Here is a 16,296-nt window from a genome sequence, read left to right on the forward strand (position 1 = left end):
AACTTAAGAGTCCCTTGACCCCTCAGAGGGGATCCTGGACACAGCCCCCACCCTCCTAGAGCTATACGTCACACCCCACCATCAGTCACACCCCACCATCAGCGTCTGGAAGCCAAGGAGGCATCAGAAAGGCTTTGCCCTTGGGGCCTGCCTCTTGCTCCATACTCTTCTGTACTATCCCTGGGGCCTTCTACCTGTAGAATGGACCCAACCTCCACCCCTCTCCCCGCACACACGCACTTGCAGTCTGTGCCATGATTTAAGGAGGATGGAAGCCCTGGCGCACAGTGGGTCTCAATACACAGACGGCTATTATTTTTGCTAGCTTCCTAGTCTCCTTGTGGGGAGGGACAGTCTTGTCTTTGAGCTCTGCTCCCCACCCCACCCCTAGAAAGGGATGTAACTCAGGCAGCAGGAGGGCCCTCTTCCTAGGCATTCTTTGGTCAGGGAAATTCTTCCTAGGCCTGCCCCAAGTCCTCGTCTTCCTTCCAGGCTAGGGTTGGAGAGTAGGGGGGCGCTGGGGGAGTTCCCTTTAAGGAAGGTGGGGGAGGGGGCTGCCGGCCGGCCCTCCTTCCGTCCCTCCCTGGCCTCCGCCGGCCGGGGCTCAGGGCCCGGGCCCCGCGCCAGCGCATGCGCCCGCCTGTGGGCGCTGTCCCAGCTGCGAGGGCGGCGCGCATCGACAGCCGGACGGACAGACGGACTGGCGGCCGGTCGGACAGACGGGCAGCGCAGGGAGCCGGGACGCGGTGGGACAGCGACATGACCGGCCACATGCAGCAGCCGAGCGGGCGCGGGAACCCCGGCCCTGCGCCCTTGTCTTCCCCTGGCCCGGGCCCCGGCCCCGGCGCCAGCGCCTCGGAGCGGGTGGCGCTCAAGAAGGAGATCGGGCTGGTGAGCGCCTGCACGATCATCATCGGTGAGCGGGTGCCTGGGGCGGTAGGGCCGAAAGCGCACAGCGGCTCAGAAGGAGGGGCACCCATTTTGGGGCGCTCTTACCGGTCTGCGACGGTGGGACATGGAATAGGGGATGCCCTGCCCTTCCCCTCCCAGAGCACCTGTGGTGTCTCCCCTTGCACAGCAGCCACAGGGCTTCTTGTTTTCACCTCCCCATGTGCCCCGAAGTTTTGCGCTTGAGGGAGGTGCGGGTCCCATCCACCGCTAGAATCCTCGTCCTGCCCGTACTTTGTCACGGACTTCTGCTAGGCAATTACCCTCAGTTTTCTCACCTATAAAATGGAGATGACTTGTGGTCCTGCCTTGAGTGCAGGAGCCTTGCAGGTGTCGGTCAGGGCTTATCAAGCTGAACCGTGCTAAGGTCCCAAGTTCTAGGCCTTGTGGCTCAAGCTGAGTTTCTATTGTGTGCAGGGTCCAGGTGCCAAGCAGTGTGGGTAGTTCATTCTTCGAAAGCAAGAGAGACTGTGGGTAGACTGCACAGGTAGAGCCAACCCAGAGGGGATATCGGTTGGAAATATATAATTAGTGCAGAGTTTGGCAGCAGGACCCTGGGGGAGGAGGCGGAGCAGCCAGTGACTGGGGGAGGCTGAGTTGCGGTGGGCAGACCCAGCCTGCAGACAGGCCAACTGCTTCCTGGGCTGAGATCCCAACAGGCACTTGCATCCTCTCACTCTACCGCCCAGCTTCCCAACCTGAGAATGAGTCCGTGTGTCCTGGCCCCATATGGAGACTGTCTGGGTAGGCAGAGGGTTCAGGGGACAGTGAGAACTGTGGTGGGATTTTCCTCCTTCTGTCCCAAGTTGTTGGCACTGACTCCTCAGAAACTGGGAACCCCAGACTTGTGCCTGTGTTCACACCGGGTGCCTCAGAGACCCACCTGGGAGGGGTCTCTTCCATCCCCTGTGTCCCAGAAGACACGGGCTGGAAGAATGAACAGCAGGGGTCTTGACTGCTCTCACTTCCCCAGCCAATGGGAGCTGCTTATGCATCCGCTGCCCCCACCCATCCTTAGACCCTTGGAGCTGGAGAAAGTTGAGGGCTCAGGAAGGCAGACTAGGGTCTTCACCTCTTCCTCCTCTGCGCCCCCTACCAGGCGCTCTTGAGCCAAGGCTGGGGTCTGGCTCTTGGCCATCTCCTGCACCCACACTAAGAATTGCCCCAGAACACACCTGCCGTGCAGGCACCTCCCTGTCTCACCCAGTTGCACCTGGAATGGGACTTCCTAGGAGCTGGTCTTGATCTGGCCTGGAGAGCTTCTTGGCCTAGAGTGCCCCTGCTTGACCGCTGGGAGGAAGGGCTGGTTCCAGGGATTTGGCCAGGGTACTGGGGTTAGCTCTTTGTCCTGGCCTACACCCTCTCCAGGAGCTGTGCCCCAGGAAGGGGAAGCCCACACATCATGGATGGGCCATGAGGCCAAGAAGCTGACCATGTCTGGTGCCAGCTACAGTGCCTGGCAGGTGCAAGGAGAGATGTGGCTCTTCCTGGGCTGCCTCAGCTAAACCCACCATCCTTGAGCTGTATCCTCTTCTGCCTCCTTCACACATCCCATCCCCTTTGGGTCAGGCAGAAGCTCCTGGCTCCTCTCTCCTCCAAAGATGGCCTGGTGGTGATGGCAGGAGTGGAGGAGGCTAATTCTGCAAGAATTTTTATGCACAGCCCAGTTCTACCCTTACAGCTCCTCCAACTTTCAGGCTATTCTTTCTGCTCCAGATCCACTGCCCCCTTGGCCTCAGGCCTTGAAGATTGAGCTGGGGTTAAGGGTGACTTGGCCAAGGGTAGCAGACTCAGGAACAAAACTCAGATGACCTGACTCCAGCCCAGATCACTCAGGTCTGATAACCCTGCTTGGGGAGCAGCCTGGACTGGGCAGGAGACAGACAAGGAGCAAATGGACCTGGACCAGGAGGTGGCAGATGAGGGAGTTGCCGTTATGGGCTGCATCACTGCACTGCCCTCCCCACCCGATGGCCTGAAGGCCCCCACCTTCTCCCTATCCACTATTCTGGGGACCCTGCCTCCCACATCTTACCCCACCTTCATGCCTTAAGGAGCCTGGTCAAAGCAAAAAGTGTCTGCAACGTGTCATATTTTAGCTTTGAAAGTCTTGAGAACTTCATAATCTTTCTTGTTTGATAGCAGCTACTATCCGTTATTTCCAAAACTTCCAAATAGACCCTCCCATATCCTATAATTCTCTCCCCTTGTACCCCCTGCCCTGTCCCAGGCTGAGGAATAGGGCTCTCAGGAATGGAATGACATAAAAGGGCTTTGGGCTGGAATAAGACTGCACCTAAAACGTGTTTAGGACAGCACCCACTGGCCACAACAAGCACAGCTGGGGCCAGGGGTTGGGGGGCGGCCAAGGAGATGGGCCAGCCTGGAGGAAAAAGAGCCATCTGGGGCAGGAGCTGTGCAACACATCACCACATCCAACACTATTCAGAAAAACACCCATTATTATGTTATGAAAACATCTTCTCCCTTTATTTCATTTGATTGCCCGCCTTGAGAGATGGAAATTTTTATATGCATTTTACAGATGTAGAAACTGAGGTCTGGCGTTAAATGACGCTGCTGCAAGTGGTGGGCTCAGGGTTGGGAACAAGAATGGGACTCATCTCCCAGTCCAGTGCCCTTCCTCACACTGCTCCGACGCAGGGCAAGATTGGGACCAGATTCAGAGCCCATGGTGTGGGGAAGGTTGGGGGTTGAGCTGGGAGATCAGTCAACCAGGATTTGCTGAGCTCTTCACTCTACTGTGGATGGATGAACGAACAGATGGGCAGAGAAATCACCCCTGACTCCCCCGCCTCCACCCAGTGCTGTAGGTACAGGGTCTCTTGTCCTGAATCCAGGACCTCAACCACCTCCCTCCCCGATCCACACCCAAGGAAGGGACGTGCCCAGCTCCAGCAGAGTGAGAATCACCTGGGTCTGCTGACCAGGCTGTCCTGTCCTCCACTCTCTCCCTGTGACTCAAATATCCAGCCCGTGTTTATGGATTAGGCTCAAGTATGTTCTCAGATTCAGGGGTCAGCTTCATGAACCCCATCTCCTTAGAAGCCAATCCCTGCTCATCCATCCATGGCCAAGCCCCTCCATTGTCTCCAGGACTGAAAATGTTGGGCTCCTCAGAGGATAGCCCCCTCCAGAATCCCAGTCCATCCTCACCGAGACCCTGAGGGGACATAAAACCACACAGGAGCTTGTCTGTGCCTCACCCTAGCCCCCATTTACAGATGAGGAAACTGGGGGCCTGAGGCTGCAACCAGCCCAGGGTAAAACTGGACATGCTCTGGGACACCTTTGAGGGTCAAGGCAGCTCCGGCTACAGGGGCAGGGCCTGCCAGCACTGGTCACACTCATTCATCTGTTTAACAGTTAGATCCTGGACAGTGCTGGGCACTGTTCTAGGTGCTGGAGACCCAACAGGGAACAAGACAAAAAAATCCCTGTCCTCCTGGAGCTGACATTCCAGCATGGAAGCAAAGAGCAAACAAGATGATGGGGTAATGATAAGTGCTGAGCTGAGGAAATTAAGTGGGGAAGGATTGTAGGTGGGTGAGTCCGGAGTAGAATGGGGTCCAGTCTGTGTGCGCCTTGCGGCCACGGTAAGAACTTTACCTTTTTTCCTGTGTGAGATGGGAGCCTGGGGAGGGCTTTGAGCAAAAGAGGGATGGGGTGGCATGGGGCTCACTGGGGAGAAGAGGCTGTGGGCAGCAGGGACAGAAGCTGGAAGCGCATCAGGAGGGTACCTGAGTCACCTGGTTAAGAAACACTGGTGGTTCAGAGCAGAGCGGCAGCAGCGGAGATGCTGAGAGGAGGTTCAGTCCTGGGTGTGTTTGGAAGATGGAGCCAAAGGATTGTGATGAGCTGGTGCAAGGTGTGGGAGAAATAGAGGAGTCCGAGGTGACAGCAGGTTGGGGTCTGAGCAGCTGGGAGCATGGTTTGTCATTAATTGACCTGGGAAGACTGTGAGAGGGGCAGGTCCAGGGGAGAGAGTTCTACACTTCTGCCCATCTGTCTCTCAAAGGGTAAGTGGCTTAGGCCAAAAGTGTACACTGGCCAGTTGGCAGTTCCAGGCGTGTCCTGGAAATGTCCCCACTCACCTCCCTGGAGTTTTGCCAAAACCTCAGTGGGCACTTCCATCCGCCCAGAGAGGTGCCGGACACGTGCTCACTGTAAGGACACTGTGCTGGGAGGCACAGGCTTCACCCAGAGCAATAGCAAGGCCCTCACAGCCGGGCTGTGGGTGCTGACCCCAGGGCAATGAGGCTTCACGGGTTCAGGTCTCCCAAGGCCAGCGTGGGTGGCCTGGAGTGTCTCCAAGATAGATGACAATAGTGAGACCCATGAACACTTCCTGGGGCCTCCGATGTGCCAGGCGGAGTGGGAACAGGCCCACATCATGGTAAAATCATCCCATTTTACAGATAAGAAGACTCAGGGAAGCGAAGTACCCTGTCCACAGCGCTCCCACCATGAGGGATCTGGGATTCAAACCCAGATCTGGGGGTCCTCAACTAGTAAGCACCCCTGCCCATGGCTTCAGGGGCCTTGGGACTTACCAAAGGGAACTTGGAGCTCTTTCCCCAAGGCCCCGTGTGTCATATCCTGGTGCAGAGGTGCTGGGACTCGTTGCCCAGAGTGAGGGATGGAGGCCTGGCCCACGGCCAGCCCCTGATCAGACCCAGGAGCCCCAGAGCTGCTCTCCGTCAGGCCAGCAGGCCAGTGTGGCAGGAGGAGGCCCCAACAAGGCCACGCTCGCTGAAGAGGCAGGCGTAGGCCAGGCGCGTGTAAGAAGACCTAAGCCCCAGGGGTTCCCTGTCCTTTCGGGTGGGGTCAGACCTCTCGTCTCAGCAGGGCAGGGCACAGACCCTGCCCTCTGGGAATTCAAGGCCCACCCAGGACGGCAAATAATAGAATCACTTCCTGGCTGTGCTCCAGACACCATGGGAAAGGAGCAGGGTCCAGGCGACAGGGGTCAGTGTGAGAGATCAGGGAGGGCTTCCTGGGGGTGGAGTTGCTTCTGGGAGGCCAGTGAGCTGGGGAGAGACCTGCCACAGTGGAGGACAGAGGACCCTGAGCAGCTTGTTTCCTCGGGCCCCGAGCAGATGTGCAGGATGCGTCCATCCTGCCCAGCGGTGCGTCTGCCAAAGTCAGTGCTGCACGAGCCCTCTGCTGCCCCCTAGCCCAGTGGCCCCACCTGACAGGAGGGGAAACTGAGGCCCAGAAGGGCAGCACAGGCCTGAGGTAACACTGTGGGTTCCTGAAAGTGGTTGTGCCAGCGGCCTGACCCGGCAGGACCTCCCTGACCCCTCCCCAAATCAGACTCTGCACATGCCTCACACACACGGAGGGCAGCTGGCCCTTTCCACCAACATGACGTCCGCAGTCCACCCCTGCGACCTCCACGGTCGGCCGCTGCCTCCCAGAAATAGGTCAGCACGCACCGCTGCAGCCGGGGGAAACAATGGCCCTTTCTTCGTTCCTCCCTGGAGCTGGGTAAGCCCCATCAGGCCAAACATCTTAATGTGATAAAAAACCACCCAGCGTGGGCCGAGCGAAGAGGGGCAGGAGGACACTGGAGGGGGGCCCCGTGGTGGAGGGACTCACATCCTCACCCACCTGCCCTGGAGCTCCGGCCATGCCCGGGACCTGCAGGGACCACCGAGCAGCGGTCCCATTGAGTAGATGAGAACGTGGAGGCTGTCCAGCCTGCTGTCCGTCAGACACCAGGTCAGACACCAGTCCAGGTGCTCAGAGGTCTCTCCCGGCCCCTCTCACGTTCTGTAGTTTCTGCCCTTCCTCCCCTTCCTCCAGAGCAGGATCCCCTGAGGGCTGGGCTTGTCCACTGCTGTTCCCTAATAGGGCAGAACTGACTTCTGGGCCTGAACGTGAGAACTGAGAAGGCAGGCCTGAGCCCACCACCACCAGGGGGGAGGGGCGGGCACCCCTTACCGCTCCATGGTCCCTTCTCCCCACCTCCTGTAATCATTCAGTTCTGGAGGCGCCCTCCCCTGTCCTCCTCCCTGCCCTGCGCCCCTCACCCAGGCCCATGGCCCCTTTTGCTCCTTGCAGAGCCCCATCCAGCCCACATGGTGCCGAGAGCATTCAGTGGGCCTCTTGGGGTTTTCTGCCACCTTCCTGCACAAACCTGGGGCAGATGCTGGAGGTTGTCCAGGCCTGGAGGAGGAGGCTCCCGGGGGCCTCAGAGACACCTGCTGGCACACGTGTTCCTCGGAGCCACGTGGAGAGAAGTCCTGCACTATAGCCTGAGGCCGTGTGTCCAAAACAATAGTGATGCCCGCCCCCGGCCCATCCCCCAGATCCCAGCATCCGAGTCTCCAGCCGTGAACACAGACTAGTGATGCGGCCCTTTCAGAGCCCAGCCTCAGAGGACAAGGTGCCAGGTGTGGCTTCCCTGAGGGCTACACCCATGCGGCCCTGTCAGGCCGAATTGTGCAGTGGTGGGGTCCCCACAGGGTGGGTGGGTCAGGGCCCTGGATGCCCCCAGCTCCCTCCGAGGCCACCCAGCCCCCCGCTGGCTTCCAACCTCCCTAGCTTTTGGCAAAACCCACTCAACCAGGTCCTGAGAACAGAAGCTCTGCTGCCGGATAGAGCAAACTCAAAGGCTCTTTAGAAACCCAATAGCCCACCCAGGCTCTGGGCCCCATGGTAGATGAGAGCAGCCCCTCTCCCCCTGGAAGCAAGCTGAGGGCACCGCTTACCTCTGGGGGCTGGGAGACAGGAGTTCTTTCGTCCTTATCTGGATGTATTTAGGGCTCCTGGGATGTGACTGGAAAACCAAGTGGGGCATCGTGGCCGTCCAGACTGGAAATCTGTGTCGGCCGGGGGTGGGGGTAGGGGTAGCACCATGGACAAGGAGTGCATGCAGATGGGTGACCACAGCTGTGCCCTCGTCCAGACCCGCCTGTGGGCCTGGCAGGTGGAGCAGACAGGCTCTGCCCTGATGGACGTGCACTCCCCACCTGGCCCTGGCAGGTGGGGCAATCTGGTTGAGGGACCGAGCCCCAGCTGCCAGCAGTGTTCCTTTTTCATTCATGTGGCCTGGGGGGTGCTGGAATTATTTCCTCTTGGGCAGGCTGTGACCCAAATCACCAGTGATGTGACCTGATTCACTTGCACAGATGATGAGATCCAGGTAACCCAGAACATTGCCCTTTCTGCCCTTACTGCCAGGGCGCTCAGGACTAAGTGGGAGCTCAGCGTTTGGCTCAACCTGGGAAACTGCCCTGCAGCCCACAGCTTGCATCTGAGCATTTCCTATTGTTCTGTTTCAAGACCTATGAGCCAGTGGAGCACCCCACACAGACACCCATCTTCCCAAGACTCAGAGTCAGCCCAGCGGCAGGCCAGGCCTTCTGCGACCCATGACCCTGCAGATTCCACTTGTGCCCAAGCCTCAGAAGCCAGCCACCCCCTCCGCTCCTCCCCACAGTTCCCTGCCTTGGGAGGACTAAGTGAAGACTGCTGCCCTCGCTTCACAGATGAGAACATCAGTCCTTCACATCAAGACACTGGTGCCTCTTTGGGCCTCAGGCCATTCACTCATCCAGTTATTTGCTGAACAGATGTGTATTGAGCACCTACTATGTGCCGGAGGCGCCAGGTGAGGTTGCAGATGGTACACACAGAATCACACAGAGATGCAAAATACATCTGGATACAACTGTGGATGAGCTGAGGCTTCCCATAGAGTATCTCTCTGAATCCTCACAATAACCCTATTGCACAGACGGGACTCGAGAAGTGACCTGAGCAGGGAGAGATCCCCCTTGTCTTCTGAGCCCCAGCTGGGGTTTCTCATCATCGTCCTGGGATTTGAGCAGTGACTCCGGTTTGCAGCCAGTGGGCTATCCCCAGGGGAGAGGCATCTCTGGACCACCCAAGAATCTTGTCAGCCTGCCATCGTCCATCCATCCCTTCCGTGACAATCGCTAAGGAGCCCCCAGCCCTGAAAATGCATCAGTTCCTCTCCCTTACCCCACTGGCCCTTGCCCAGGACTCAAAACATTTTAACGGTGCCAGGAAACGAGGTCTCTTCAGAGTCTGTCTGCAGCCTGGTTCCTTGGCCAGGATGGAGGCTAGGAGGCAGGCGAGGGGTTCTTTCATAGGGAAAGAGGAGATGGAAGATAAAGAAATAAAGTACAGAGCAGGGCCTGGGGAACCACGGGGCTGTGAATGGGAGGAGAAACCTTACTGGCATGATCAAGGAAGTCTTCATGGAGGAGGTGCCAGTCCCCAAACCACTCCATGAGTTTGGACGTTGGCCAATAGGAGAGTGGCAAGAGAGTGTCATGGCCAAGGTCTTGCTTTTTAAGTGGCCAGCTCTGGCCTGCAGGCTGGGAAGAAGACAGGCGCCTGGAGGCTAACAAGACAGGAGGCCTTGGCCAGGAGCAAGGGGCTGGGCCCTGGGCGGGGTAGATGCCCTGGGGAGATGCATGGGAGTGACTGCCACTTGGCCATCGCTTGTGCTTACCCCACCTCATGGGAGTAAGTAGGGGGCAGAGGAACTCAGAATAGGACCTGGCTCTGGCAGGGGAGCCTGGCTGGATGGACAGGTTCCAGTCCCCAATCCAAGGACTGGGGAGGGGAGATGAGGAGCCCAGAAGGGAACCTGCAGAGTTTGAGGGCCCGTGACATCCACATGCCTGCAGGACCACCTTCTCTTATCCTCCAAGGAGCGGCCCGGGCTCCCCTCCTCACTGTAGCATCCAGAGCTGCACAGAGAAGGCTGGCCTGCTAGGGGCACCCCAGACCTGATGCCTCCCCATCTCTCCCCCCACCGCAGGGAACATCATCGGCTCGGGCATCTTCATCTCCCCCAAGGGGGTCCTGGAGCACTCGGGCTCCGTGGGTCTGGCCCTCTTCGTCTGGGTCCTGGGTGGGGGCGTCACTGCCCTGGGCTCCCTCTGCTATGCGGAGCTGGGAGTTGCCATCCCCAAGTCTGGCGGGGACTACGCCTATGTGACCGAGATCTTCGGGGGCCTGGCTGGGTGAGTGTGGGACACTGGCAGCTGGGGTGGCGGGGACAGTCTCTCCAGAATGGATGGCCAGCTGGGCCCTGGATCTCAGTGTCCTCTTCTGCTTCTCATATCCCATGGAGGTCATGGAGGGGTGGCAATGGAGGGAAGAGGGGGTGCTAGGCAGCCTTCCTAGGCCAGGGTGGGTGGGGCCAATGCTGGACACTCCAGCTGGTCCCTTGACCTCTCTGTGCTTCCTTTTAAATGGAGCTCCTCTAAGCCCCACTCACCACCTCAGTGCCTGTGGGTGGGGAGGGCCTTACTGCTGAAACCTCTAGATAATGCCAGCATCCCCAGCAAGGACACCTTGATGCTAGTGAACCACAGACAGGGTGGGGGCCATGATATTCCTAGCAACACCTTGTCAGAGCTCCCCTTAAATAGCTCCCCAGTGTCCCTTTATTCACCATGAACATTAGCTGAGCACCTACTGGGTGCTGAGGGCCAGGATGCCATGATAAAAAGATCCCTCCCTCTCCTCAAGTTGCTTACGGTGCAGAAGGGAAATAAGCCCGCAAATGATATGAAGACCTAGAGGACCCTTGCTTTGAATGTACACGAGAGGCGTCGGCCCAGCAGCCAAGAGAACGGGGCGCCCACCACCCAGAGAAAGCTCCCAGGAAAAGACCACATTTGTGTCAAGGCTTGGAGGAAGGGTGGGGTTTTCTTGGCTGACCAGTGAGGTGGGGGAGCACGTAGAGGGTGGTGGCCTGGGGGGCCTGGGTGGTGGTCTGCTGTGGCCAGAGGTGAGATCAGATCCGTCATGGACGCCAGGGCTTGGGGGGGATGGGGCAGCCTGCGGGTGGGCGGAGGGGCATCAAAGCCATCGTAGCCATTCAGCCTGGGCATGCCGAGGGCCTGAGCAAAGGCACAGGGAGAGTCCAGAATCACTGAGGAGTCTTAATCAGGAGGCCATGGTAGCCGGAGTGGCATGAGGGCAGATTTGGAGAGACTCCACAGAGGCCGGTTCTTGGGCTAGGGAGGGGGAGATCTGGGGCTGGGGTTTGCCACCTCATCCAGGAGATGCTCAGTTAAGCCTGGAGTCAGACATCTGGAGCACAGAGGAAGAGTCTAGGCTGAAGTTTTCAAAGTTTAGTTTTCAGGTGGTCAGGGGCCTTTACCCAGGCAGCTGTGGATGGGGCCCTGGCAGGGCATGCACACCCCTTTGGGTGTGTCCAAGGGTGTTCTCCTCTGGGAAGAGGGTCCTCCAAAGGGCCCGGAACCCAAGAAAGCAGAAGGATCATGCTGTGCAGCTGGAGAGAATATTTGAGAGGATGGGAGGAGAGGAGGGCCCAAGACCCACACCAGGGGCACTCAGCATCCAGGGTGGGCAGAGGAACGCACCCAGTAGGGGAGGAGGGCCATGGAGCTAAGATGTCCCAGAAGCCAAGGGGGTGTGATGTGCAAAGCAAGGGGTGGGAAGTAGGGCTACAGAGCAGTGGGGAGGACCAAGAGGAAGCCCCAGAAGTTGCTGGTGTCTCTGGATGAGGCAGTCCCCACCCTCAAGGTGGGATGGACAGGGGGCTAAGACCACCCCCATGGACAGGAGCTCCCCTGGGTACAGACAGAGCCCCCAAGAACAGACAGGGCCTAATTCCCACACGGGTGCCCTGCAGGGTGAGATTCTGGCAGAAGGGAGGTAAACCCCTTCTACCCCGGCCAGGGCTCTTTGTAGGGTACAGTCCGCTGTACAGTAAAGGGATCACGGCTCAGAGTCGGCCATGTGCAGCCACAGGGCTTTGCTGAGAACTATGGCTGGAGCCATGACTGGAGGTCCTGGGACAGCCCACCCCAGCTCAGGAACAGTCTGTGGCCGGGGACTAGGTAACCATTAGGAAACCAGTTGGTTCCCAAGTCTCTCTTGACGCCTCCCCAAGGGCAGCCCATAGCTGTTTAACTGTGTTGAACACCGTCTCTGTTGAAACAGTTCATAAATAAAACAGAGACCCGACACGGTCAGCTCTGCCTCCTTGGACCAAAGCCGGCATCCGGTGCCCTGCCAGCCCTGGGTGCCAGGGCCCTGGGGCGCAGCCCCACTTCACACACCTAGGTTGGCTCGGCCGGGAGGGCACCAGGAGGCCTGCGCCACTCGGGCCCTTGCTCATTCCAGCTTCCTGCTGCTCTGGAGCGCCGTCCTCATCATGTACCCCACCAGCCTGGCCGTCATCTCCATGACCTTCTCCAACTACGTGCTGCAGCCCGTGTTCCCCAACTGCATCCCCCCTGCCGCTGCCTCCCGTGCACTCTCCATGGCCTGCCTGAGTGAGTGCCCAGCGGAGGCCCAGGCTGGGCCTCTGTCCCCAGAGCAGCCAGACTGCCCGGCCCACCTTGCTCCCTGCTCCTATTGCGAGGGGGGTCTTTGATGGGGGGGGGGTGTCACTCCAGCAGCTAGTCCCTGCAAGGTTGGCCTCAGGGGTTGGACTTCTGGCACTGTGGCTGCTTCAGGGGACGCCGTCCTCCTGCAGCCCAGGCCAGATTTGGCTGTGGCCCCCTGTGGGGGTGCTTGGCCTCAGAAGCCCACCCACCCACCCACTCTTCCTCCCCAGTGCTGCTGACGTGGGTGAACAGCTCAAGTGTGCGCTGGGCCACGCACATCCAGGACGTGTTCACCGGCGGGAAGCTGCTGGCCCTGTCGCTCATCATTGGCGTGGGCTTTGTCCAGATCTTCCAAGGTAGGGCCAGGGCAGGGCTGGGCACACGGCCGGGGAGAGGACACTGACCCCTGACCTCTGGACCCCCAGGACACTTCGAGGAGCTGAGGCCCAGCAATGCTTTCGACTTCTGGATGACGCCGTCCGTGGGTCACCTGGCCCTAGCCTTCCTCCAGGGCTCCTTTGCCTTCAGCGGCTGGAACTTCCTTAACTACGTCACAGAGGAGCTAGTGGATCCTCGAAAGTGAGGGGGGCACCCGGCCTGGCCCTGGGAAGGGGTGGGGCAAGGCAATGGGCGAGGCAGCCTCCTCACACAGACTGGCTATCACCAGTGGCTGGTCTGGTCATCTGCCTGACCACACTGCTACCCCCCAGGGACGGCTCTGGAAAGGCAGCCGGGATGCTTGTGTTCCAGCCTGGCCCTGCTCTGTGTGGCTGTGGATGAGTCACGGCTCCTTGCTGGGCCTCAGAAACACTGAGTATCATTGACCTGCTGTAAATGGATCCAGCTATTTGCATTTGGCCAAAAATTATACATGTGCACACAACATGGTCCCTACAATGAAGCCAACTGCCCTGGCTGATGGTCAGCCAGGACCTTGACAGTGAACAGTTGCAGCTGGGGCCAGGGCTGAGGGAACTCCTAGGGAGCCCTGATCCGGGGACTCAGCTCTAAGGGCACTTTGGGGATTTTCAAGGCTGATTTTCACTGTAGGCAACGTTCTTTTCACATGCAGACATTAGACCTGCCTCCCAGGGTATGAGTAGCCCCTCCCTCAACTGCCCTTCCTCCCTCCAGCTTATGCCCATGCTGGGCTGGGGAGTGGGGTGGTGACAGACAGCAGCCCTGTGCTCTTCCCTCCCCCAAGGCCCCCAGCAGACACAGGAGATAGAAAGCTGCTCCCAGTGCTGGATCCCCTGCTGCCCTCCACCCCGAGGCCCCAGCCCCCAAATCCCCCAAGGGCCGATGCCGACTCCCTCCATCACTGTCCCCAGGAACCTACCTCGTGCTATCTTCATCTCCATCCCGCTGGTGACCTTCGTGTACGCCTTCACCAACATCGCCTACTTCACTGCCATGTCCCCCCAGGAGCTGCTGGCCTCGAACGCAGTGGCAGTGGTAAGTGGGGCCCTGCTTGGTCCCCAGCTCCTGAGTGACCCCTGCCCCACCTCATGCACCACCTCTCTTCTGTGCCCACCCAGACCTTCGGGGAGAAGCTGCTGGGCTACTTTTCGTGGATCATGCCCGTCTCCGTGGCACTTTCCACTTTCGGAGGGATCAATGGCTACCTGTTCACCTCCTCCAGGTGACTGGACTGGGGAGAGGGTGGTCCAGGCAGGGCAAGGCAGGTGCCCTGGGGCACGCAAGCAGTGCTGGGGCCAAAGGAAGTGAAATCCTGCCAGGTGAGCCCACCTGAGCTGGGACAATGAACTCCTCGGTAACAGATGTCCCAATTCTGAGGAATAGAAAGCAAGAGAGAGGCAGGTTAGATGACAGGAGGAACTGCCCAGTGGGGCTGCTGCGGCCTGGAGCAGGGGGTCAGAGGTGACAGCTCAAGAGGGCCATCATGTCTAGAGCTGAGATCAGGATCTGGCCAGCGGGGATGCCCAAAGCCGGGCTCATGGGCCCATCCATCTCTGCCCCCACTCCCCAGATTGTGCTTCTCTGGAGCCCGAGAAGGGCACCTGCCTAGCCTACTGGCCATGATCCACGTCAGACACTGCACCCCTATCCCTGCCCTCCTCGTCTGTGTAAGCTGGGGGACCCAGGCTGGCAGGGAGGGGAGCCCGACCACCCAGCAATGCGGTAATAGCAGGGATGAGGCCTGGCCCTCATAGGCAGCCCACGGAGGGCGTGGGAGGGCCGGGCTCTCCCACCTCCTGGCCCGAGCGGGCAGGCCCCGGGCACCTGCAGGGCTGACGGGAGTGGGTGGGAGGCCAGCCCTCAGCCCGGTCCTCTCCCAGTGCGGGGCCACAGCGGTCATCATGCTTGTGGGAGACACGTACACGCTGATCAACTACGTGTCCTTCATCAACTACCTCTGCTACGGCGTCACCGTCCTGGGCCTGCTCGTGCTGCGTTGGAGGCGGCCAGCCCTCCCCAGGCCCATCAAGGTGAGGCCCGGGGAGACCCGGCCAGCCCACCCGCCAGAAACAGTCAGGGCCGCCCCTTCACCCGTTTGGGCACAGAGGGCGGCGATGGCAGCTACAGGGAGGGCAGCTTTGCGGTGCGCCAGGCCCTGCTCTGTGTGCACTGACGAACTTAGTCCTTAATGCAGCCCCACGAGGCGGGTGCTGTGAATCCTCCCAGTTCACAGCCCGGAAATGAGGCTAAGACCCTTGCTTGCAGTCACTCTGGGCTCCACGAGCCCACCCAAAACAGAAGGCCCAAGACCGAGCTAAAAGAAAAGTCCTCCCATTGGCATGTAAATCCTTGGACTGGAGAAGGGCTCAGTGCCTGAGATAGGAAACATCAAAAAAAAAAAAAAAATTTACCTTCAGCCAAGTGCAAGCAGCAAGCCCACGTACAGTCGTTCCTGTGGGGCTCAGAGCCACTGAAATCGACAAACCCTCAACAATTTGGACAGCTGGCCAGCCACATGGGGCTGCTGGCAGAAGGGGATCCCTCAGGCCTCAGCTGGGGGTGGGAAGCGCCTCGGACCCTGGGGTGGGGGTGCAGGAGAGCCGAGGGTCCTGCACCATCGGCGCTGCCGCTCGCCGTCCCCCAGGTGAACCTGCTCGTCCCCATCGCGTACTTGGTCTTCTGGGCGTTCCTGCTAGTCTTCAGCTTCATCTCGGAGCCCATGGTGTGCGGGGTCGGCGTCATCATCATCCTCACGGGGGTGCCCATTTTCTTCCTGGGAGTGTTCTGGAGAAGCAAACCAAAGTGTGTGCACAGACTCACAGGTGAAACAGGCAGCTCCCCAAGGGGCAGGGGCCTGGAGATGGGACCTTCTCAGGGGGCTCACCCTAGAGCAGGGTCTCCCGGCAGCTGTGGTGGCCACACAGGGCCCAGTTGCCACCAAATGTCTCCTCCTGGAGTGGCCCACATGTCCAGGTCCCACATGCAGGGGAAGCAGCTCCCTGAGGACCCCTGTCCCACAGGGTCAGACCCCAAGGTCCATCTGTCGGTCTGTCTGTCTGTCCTCAGAGTCAATGACACGCTGGGGCCAGGAGCTGTGTTTCGTGGTCTACCCCCAGGGCTCCCCTGAGGAGGAGAACGGCCCCTGCCAGCCCTCCCCACTGCCCGCCACTGGACAAGCCCTTGAAGACACAATGAGACATTTGTGGAGCCCGAAGCAGCTGTTTCTGTTTACATGTTGTTTATTAAGGAGGTGTTTTTGCAAAAAAAAAAAAAAAAAAAATTTCCTGGAAAAAAAGAGAGCTGACTCTTAGAGGCCTGTGGTAAGGACGCCCTGAAGATGTGGACGGGGTCCCCTGTCCTCGCCGCCCTGCTAGCTTTTCCTGAAAAGGTCTGTGAATAAAACAGGGCTGGTGGTGCACCTGTCTCAGGTGAGTCCCTGGTGGGCACCACTCGGTGGGGGGCACGGCACGCACAGAGCTGGCTGGAGGAGGGGGCCTGACCAGCTCGGGAGGAGACCCTTGGCATTTGGGGGTTTCTGTCCCTTGAACCAAGCACTCCC

At 59.3% G+C, this 16,296-nt stretch overlaps 1 protein-coding gene across 1 annotated transcript; it reads left to right on the forward strand.

Moving 5' to 3' along the window:
- Positions 1 to 621: 621 nt before the first annotated feature.
- On the forward strand, positions 622 to 15,932 carry SLC7A10 (solute carrier family 7 member 10). Its single transcript, XM_006173674.3, is given in 12 exon segments — positions 622 to 916; positions 9,770 to 9,974; positions 12,112 to 12,263; positions 12,548 to 12,673; positions 12,743 to 12,896; positions 13,649 to 13,772; positions 13,856 to 13,959; positions 14,308 to 14,404; positions 14,618 to 14,767; positions 15,382 to 15,559; positions 15,804 to 15,907; positions 15,909 to 15,932. Coding segments are annotated over 12 exon segments (1,704 nt in total). The 5' UTR covers positions 622 to 630.
- Positions 15,933 to 16,296: the final 364 nt, after the last annotated feature.

Source organism: Camelus ferus, chromosome 9 (genome assembly GCF_009834535.1).
Source record: "Camelus ferus isolate YT-003-E chromosome 9, BCGSAC_Cfer_1.0, whole genome shotgun sequence".
NCBI classification, from domain to species: Eukaryota; Metazoa; Chordata; class Mammalia; order Artiodactyla; family Camelidae; genus Camelus; species Camelus ferus.